General features: G+C 25.6%; 1 protein-coding gene across 1 annotated transcript; it reads left to right on the plus strand.

Moving 5' to 3' along the window:
- The first annotated feature begins 836 nt into the window (after positions 1 to 836).
- LOC145836902 (uncharacterized) lies at positions 837 to 7475 on the plus strand. Its single transcript, XM_082944675.1, has 13 exons — positions 837 to 1150; positions 1659 to 1761; positions 2099 to 2234; positions 2416 to 2607; positions 2822 to 2909; positions 3178 to 3459; positions 3970 to 4234; positions 4368 to 4444; positions 4537 to 4638; positions 5686 to 5849; positions 6441 to 6528; positions 6683 to 6921; positions 7135 to 7475. The coding sequence occupies exons 1-13, from the start codon at positions 842 to 844 to the stop codon at positions 7253 to 7255; spliced, it is 2166 nt and encodes a 721-aa protein (XP_082800801.1). The 5' UTR covers positions 837 to 841; the 3' UTR covers positions 7256 to 7475.
- The last annotated feature ends 794 nt before the right edge of the window (positions 7476 to 8269 follow it).

The raw sequence follows: 8269 nt of genomic DNA on the forward strand, positions 1-8269 counted from the left end.
AAGTAAAAGTGCTAAAATATGTCTTTTATTAGTATTATCTAAACAAAATTTGTTTATTTATTGAGATAAAGTATTTAAAATCTTAATAAAATTTGAAAACTTTTAAAATTTTAATACAAAACAGTGACTGAAACAAAAAAAAAAAAGGATTATAATTTTCGCACTTTTTCAATACTTAAGTTTTTACCTAAAGTGTTTACTAGTCAATACTGAATTGTTTAGCAACTAGACAGATAAGTGTTTTATAACGGAAGTAAATCAAACAACTACATAAATTGCACTTAAAGTCGTTCTATGATTTATAATTGTCTTTTGTATCATTTAGCTCAGGTTTCGGCTGTGTAAATATTTATTGTTTGATAGATTATTATATCATCTTTTGTGATTCATTTTAAATGCAAACAATCAAAAAATTAACGCTTACATTCAGTTTAAAGTATACTGAATAGTTTTTTTTTTCGATTTTCAGTTTAAGCTGTATGTTCAGTATAAGCTGATTGTACAATAGTTGTGTTTTCAGTGTTTAATTCTTCCATTAAGTAATGCAAAGAGGTTATAATTAAACAATTGTTAGTTAAAAAATAGTTTTTATTACTTACATTAAAAAGATAAAATGACTATATTGTTGTTTTAAACATCAAAATAAAATATCAAGCAATATTTTTTTGTAAAAATATGGCACTAAACACGTTAACGCTTTAATTTAATGTTTAAGTAAAACAATATATGAGGTTAAAAGGTTAAACTAAACTCGTTGTGTACTTAGGGAACGTTTTTATTGTCCAAATTACCTATAATTTTGTTTATTTTTTCTGACATTTGTAGAAGTAAAAACCAGTAAATGTTTAAAAGTATCAGTAAAATGCCAGTTAGTCAAGGTGACATTCAAGATACAAAATCACAAGCAAACATACAAAATAAAGAAATAAGTTTGTCAAACAACAAACATTTTGATAACAACAACTTGTTTGCAACAAACAACCTTGTAACCAAGTTGCATGATAATATCAATAACAATTTCAACAACAACTCTCAACATGTGAGCAACAAACGAAGAATTGATGAAAGTTCTATCAACAATAATTGCAACAATCAACTCAATAAAAAGTTTAAACGAGAAGAATTAGCTTCTGAAGAAATATCTAGAGAGGTTTATTAAGTTTTAGTTAATGTGTAAAATTCAAGAAAGCTTATACAGTTAAAAGTTAAGAAAATTAAAATGTAATAGAAAAATAAAAATTATATCTAGTAAATTTTAATTTAATAAACAGTAATAATATTTGATATACTTTTAGGCTAGTAAAACATAAACTAATAAATGTTAAAAGTTTAAAATCAGTTTTAAAACCAACTGCTGTTGAAAAAAAATTCAACATAGTTTTGAATAATAAAAGCAGTGTAGCCTACCAAAATACCAAAAAAAGTGCTCTTATAACAAAATAATAAATACTTGTTGATAGATTTGTTATTGTTTGTCCGCTTGTGTTTTGTTGTTTTTATTCTACTTTAGTTGGATATTGTTGTTGTTAGTACATAAACAGGTGCGGCCCTTTATTACCATTTCCTTTTATTTTTTGACTTTGGATTGACATTTGATAAATAACTTTTAACTTCGAATTTTTCTCAAGTATTTTGAAATTTAAAAATCTCTTTTTTAGAACAATCTTATGGAACAAAATGGTAAACAACAAAATAAAGAAGAATTGAATCAGTACTTTAGTAAAGAACAATTACAATTACTTGCATTACAACTACTCAAAGGTTAAAAAAGCTTAAAGTTTAATTAATATCGAAACATTTAATGTTTTATAGTTGTTTAAGTAGTATACACCACAAATCTTATTTATTTTAAGTATATTTTAGTTATGCATGTAGTCTTATTTAGCCATATTAAAACCATTCCATAACAAATTTTACTAAATATCTAATTAACTATGTAAACATGTATCAACAACTAATGTAAGTATTTTTTAACCAAAAGCAGTTAATTCATGTTAAATTTCAAATAGGTAGTATATTTTAATTAAAGACCTAACCTTATACTAGAATTTTCTTTCTTAATTATAACTTAAAATTTGAAAATTCTTTCAATGTTTAGGACAGCTCTCAAGAGAAAATAAAACGTCATCTAATGGAAACTTAACACATTCACAAGTATCAACAACAGCAAGTTATAATCAGAAACAACTAAATAACTCACAATCATCAAGTAATATCAATCATCTTTTATTTAGGTTAGTAAATATAATAATCTGTTGTGACTGTATAAAATATAAAAAATTACAAAATTATAACTTATAACAGAACTTGCATAAAGTTTTAACACGTTCATAAGTATAAACTCTTATTTTGAATAATTTTTCCGTTTAAATTTTAAACCAAAATATTAAAGAATAATTTAGTTTTTTTTTACAGCCAAACTAACAACTTTCACAAAACAAATGGCGTAAGTCCACATAGAAGAGAAGTTGAAGAAAACAAAATAGAAACAATTAACGAGTGTAGTAATGACACATTTGCATGCTCAATAAAGTCATTATACGCCGACGGAAAGTGTCAATGGATCGAATGTGAACAAAAATTTGAAGATATTGACAGCTTCAAAAAGTAATTGTTTTGTTAGATGTAGCTTAACCGTAGAATTTTGAAGTATAACTTAAGTTAATGAAATAAAATTGAAGAATAAATGATACATTAGTTTATCTTTTTGACAGGTAACTTAAGTTAAGGAAAAGTATAAACAATTATAAATCAAAATCTAAGAATACCACTTTGATATCTAAAATCAAACTGTTTTATATTTTGAAATTAATTTGAACAGACACTTGTACGAACATCATTCTTGGAGTGAACGTAGCAGAGAACAATGTGCTTTCCAATCAAATCACATCAGAAATTTGCAACGTCAGGTTTCTTAAAAAACATTATTTAGTACGTGTATGTAAATTCTATTAAAATAAAACATTAACACAAAGAAGTTATTGGAACAAAAACTGTTTCTTGGTTTCAGGTTAACTTGAAAAAATAATATACAAAAAAAAAGTAAATTGAAAAAAAAAAGTTTTTTAAGCATAATCAGTTGTTTATATATTTTCGTTAAATGCTCTGATAAAAACAAATTTGTAATTTTTAGCATGCAATTACAATTTAAAAATCTAAACCTTTTAAACTTAAAAGATTAAAGAATCAAAAGAGTTGTACAATGCTATGAAACAATTTTGTGAACTGACAAAACCAATTTGTAACGATCTGAATTCAAACAAACAACCCTCAATAACAAAGTCACAACAATCATGTAACGAAAACGACAAAAAGATTGATGAAAGAGAAAGTGAAAAATTAAGATTGAGAATGACAAGTTGTTTACCTCAAAACAACAAATCATTAGAAATTGAAGATATGTCAACAAGTTCTCAACACGATTTAACATCGTACAACAGAAACTTAAACAAAATAGAGGTAAAATTACTTTTTTATCTAAACAAGTTTTTTGTTGTGTAAATTTTACTTTACAGACGCTTATATACAAAAAAAAACACAGAAAATCCAATATTATGAGTTTAGTAGTAAGTTGTGTTTTCAAGTATCTAGTTACTTATGAAGTACCTTTTGACTATCATCAATGTCACTTCGTCTTAACATTTCTTTTTATTTAAGTGTTGCTTTTTCCCGCCTTTACTGTATAAAACACCTTGAGATTCGAAGTAGTTCCTAAAAATTTTAAGATTGTAACTTAGTGTGAAAAGTTGTTGAACTAAAAAAGTGTTTACTTGAGTAAAAGTTTAAAAAATGAATATATACTTAATTTGAAGTTTATTTTTATGTTTGTAAAAAAGTTATTTTATAACAGAAACTTTGAATTCCGTTTTAAAAAAGCAGCTCAAAATTAAGCAAGTCAAAGTCGTAGTATTTAAAAAAATCAGCGTATGTTTATTCAGTTTAAGATAGATTAAAAAAAAATTTTCACAGAGTGCAAATTGTCAACAAACACCAAACTGTGACGTAATTGGTGGTCATTCGAGCGTGTCGAACGTAATTGACGGACAACAAATTAGTTCAGTTGTCAAATATACTGAAGGTTGCAGAAGTGTCGATTCAACTTCAAGTGATGACGTAAATAAAGACGTGTTGCAACTGAAGCGAAACAACAATTCAGCAACAAATCACAGCTTTTTACAATCTGCAAGTAATGATAATTATTCAGCTCATTTGAATGAAGATGAAATTTCTACTGGTAAGCTATTAAGTAAAACAATTAACACAAAACAAACTCAAAACTTTGTTCTTAATGTAAAAATTACTAAAATTTATTATCAAAATCTGCTGTAAATGCTATTGAGATAACTAATACAATTTCTTTCATAAAGATTTAGAAAGAAATGCTCAATACTACGCAGTAAACTTTATTAGGCCAAAACATACATATGCTCAACTTATAAGACAAGTAAGTTTTCAAGTTTTAATATCTTTAAACTTCGTTTTATGTTTATATTTTGATTATTTAAATTTACAAATTATATTTACTCTTAATGCCAGGCAATTGTTCAAACACCAGAACGTCAAATGACACTGAATGAAATATACAATTGGTTTCAAAACAAGTTTTGCTTTTTCAGGCAGAATGGACCTACATGGAAGGTTTGTAACAAAAAGTTGTAACTACGAATTTATTTTGCTAAAAAACTAAGGATTAGGTCAGTTAAACAACAACATATTTGCCTAATAAAAAGTTTGATAAATTTTTTTTTTCCTACTTCTTAAATGTTACCTGCTAGAACGCAGTTCGACACAATTTGTCGCTCCACAAATGTTTCATTCGAGTTGAGGACGTAAAAGGAGCTGTTTGGACCGTAGACGAGGGAGAATATCAAAAGAGAAGACCCCAAAAGCTCACTCAAGGGTAGGCAACAAAATCAAACTCTGCCATACACTAACGCATTTGTTTTTTAAGTGAAATTGTGATTGTCTGTTTAGAGCACATAGATCTAGTTTGTCAGTTAATGCTTAGTGTTGTTATGATTCAAAAAGTTATGCTTGTCACTTGTGAATGTTATTAATGTTGCATCAATAACAAATAAAAATCATAAACTGTTTGCTTCTAGAATGATTAACCTACCGAGATAACGTTTTAAACAGTAAATTGTTGTTAAGCCAAAAGAAATAGAAGTTGTGCACTTTTTTAAAGCAGTATTGTTTAAAATTTATATAGAAAATATGCATTTAGCAAAAATACATAATTTTTGCTGATAATTTGTAGGTTTACTTAAAATTATACTTTAAATAATATAATTTAAGTTACGATTTGATTCTAGATAAATAAAAATATTTAGTTTGTTAGTTTTGTTTAAAATCTAAATACAAAACTAAGTTTGACTCTTGTAATACTGTTCGTAAATGTTTTATACTTTGACTATTAAAGTAAAATTTACTTATGATATAAAATAAAAGCTAAAGTACAAAAAGAACGTGCTCCTTTAGGTTAAACTTACAAAAACAGGAAATTCCATATAACTATTTTGTCTAAGTATATATACCATACTATAAGAAATGATGTAGTTACAATGACTCCAGTAGTATTTCAAACAAAAAAAAGTTTTAATTTAACTATATTTTATAGCTTTATTTTTAAATTAAAAATTAAGCGATACATAAAGAAACAAGTAGGAGTATATTTGTACGATACAGAGCGCGATTCGAACAAATTTGTCGCTGCATAAGTGCTTTCGAAGATGTGAGGACATCATGGGATCCTACTGGACAGTTGACGATGATGAGTTCGTATCAGGACGACATTTGAAGCGCGGAAGGCCGCGAAAATACGAAGAAAAAAACAAAAATAAACGCTCGGAGTAAGAAATTTTAAAAACTCAAAATTTGCATTTAGCTGTTTAAAAGTTATAAAATAAACACATTTGTAAGTAATTACTTCCGATAGATAAACAGTCATAAAATTTTAGTTGAAATAGTTAAATTGCTAACACAAACATTTAAAAGTGTGATTCATAACTTAAAGCTTATTTTAGCTATTAACTTTGCATGAACTTTAATAGCTTTTAAAATCTAGTAAATGCATGTTAGTGTATCTGAACATTAATCATACAAAAAATAAATATTTTTAATTTCTTTATTTTAAACTTAATCATTATCTTGTGTATGTACTTAAATTCAAACTGTTCAAAAGTATGTTTTGATTAAATTAATACTTTTGTAGTCGATTTGTCACTATTGAAATCATATTAAATTAGCTAGCCTTAAACGTTACTATAAAATAAACAGAACATTTTTGCAAAGACAATACTTTAAGATATTTATGAAAAAAAATTAAATTAATTAAAAAATGGCTACCGATAAAAATAAATTGTTCTTTTATTTTTTTGATGAATCTAATAAACCTTTAATAAAGTTCACATTAAGTTTTAAAAAACCTTCAAAACTAACAGATCTCGCGGACGAGGTAAAATGGAAATTAATAGTAATCAAAGTTCTTCTCAAACACCATTTTTCATAAACTCTCAGCTTGGATTTCCGGTAAATCTAGTTTGTATTATTTCAATTTAAATATTACTTTTACTACGTTTAAGATTGGTTATTATGTAAAGAAGAATGTTAACTATTTAAATCAACAACAAGCTTTAACTTGATTGTTTTTTTTTATTTTCCTCTTAATATTTATAAAACTCAGATACAAGAACAACAGTCAATAAAACAAGCAAGAGCATTGGTGTTATCTTCAGCTTATTCTAACATGATCCATGCACGTATGAACATTTCGCCATCAATTTCTAATGCAAATATGATTGTTCCGCCATCAGTTTCTAATGCTAATATTAACGTTTCGCCACCATTTTATAATACTTCAATTGCTAAAGCTACAATTCCAAATGCCTACTCTAACACACATCAAAAATTTCAGGGAACCAGGTTTATGTTTTGTTAACTCATCTCTTTGATTATAAAACTATTTTGTTGTTTAGAAACTTGAAAATAAAATGCTTTATTTTTGTCAATTAAATTTGATCAGTGTAGGGATTGGTGTTTTTGAGCGTTATTTCTTGCATTTTTGAACTTGACCTATTTTTGTAAAAAAAAGTTTGTGTATAATCAAAAAGTATCTTTAAGTTATTGTATCTACAGACAAAACCAAGATTTTTTAAACTACTACAACGCTATGATCAGTTTGAGAAATGTCGCAAATTCGAGTATGCCACTATTACAAGATCAAGAAAAATTGAATTTAGACTGTAGTGGAAACTAACGCCGGGAAATTGTTCTAAACTAAAAGATACTTAGTCAAAATACCGATTTACAAAATAAATAACTAAGCTTTAAGCTATTCCTAAACTAAAAATAAAGCTAATCTTTGGAAAGAAGTTACTTCTTTTTCTTAAAAAAGGTCAATACCAGATTTTATATTGTAGTTTTAGTTGAACAATCAGTTTTATTTTGTTTAATTATACACGTTAGCTTTAAATGTTGTTCTCTAAACGTGGTTGTGTTTTTCATAAAGCTTATTAGTCAATTTTATATAATTGAAGGTATAGATATTTTATATTTTATGCGGTTTATTTAAGTATAGTTGGATGTAATTGTCTTTGATGTTTTATTATTACTATGCAGTATACTAAAATTAATCTTCTATCTCGAGCTTTTGGTATTTATACAAAATTAAACATGCACAAAGATTTGTTATACATATTTTTTTATAACAAAAAGCTCATCAATATTTTTTCATTTCTATACAATTTTTAAGTTGATTTTTACTTTATGATTCTTACATTTTATAAAACATTATCAGTTTTGGTTTTATAAATCACTAATAAGTTATACGTTAATATACTTTAACAATCATACAAATTTCATTAACTTTTCATTTTGAACTTTATAATTTTCTGAAAAAAAGTATGAAATAATTGTATTTAAAGCATTGCTTTTTAAACTGAATAAACTTTTAATCAAACCAGAATTCAATTGCAACTTAATTCTATGTATATTACTACAAATTAAGCTTTTTTTTATCTTAAGTGTTGAGTTAATTACTTTAATTAATTTACTTTTGAAAATCAGTAAATATATAAAAACGTGCTTATTTTCATTTTACGGATCTTTTAGAAATTATCAAATAAAAAAGCTTTAAAACAAACAAAACATCGCAAACATCCGTTAAAGATAAAAAAGAACAAAATAAATTATTTCTATAAACGTTTAGTTGATAAGATTTTATCAAGTGAGTTTATAAAAGTAAACAAAAATTAGTTTATTTATATCTTTA

Source organism: Thalia democratica, chromosome 5 (genome assembly GCF_965202585.1).
Source record: "Thalia democratica chromosome 5, ktThaDemo2.hap1.1, whole genome shotgun sequence".
NCBI lineage: Eukaryota > Metazoa > Chordata > Thaliacea > Salpida > Salpidae > Thalia > Thalia democratica.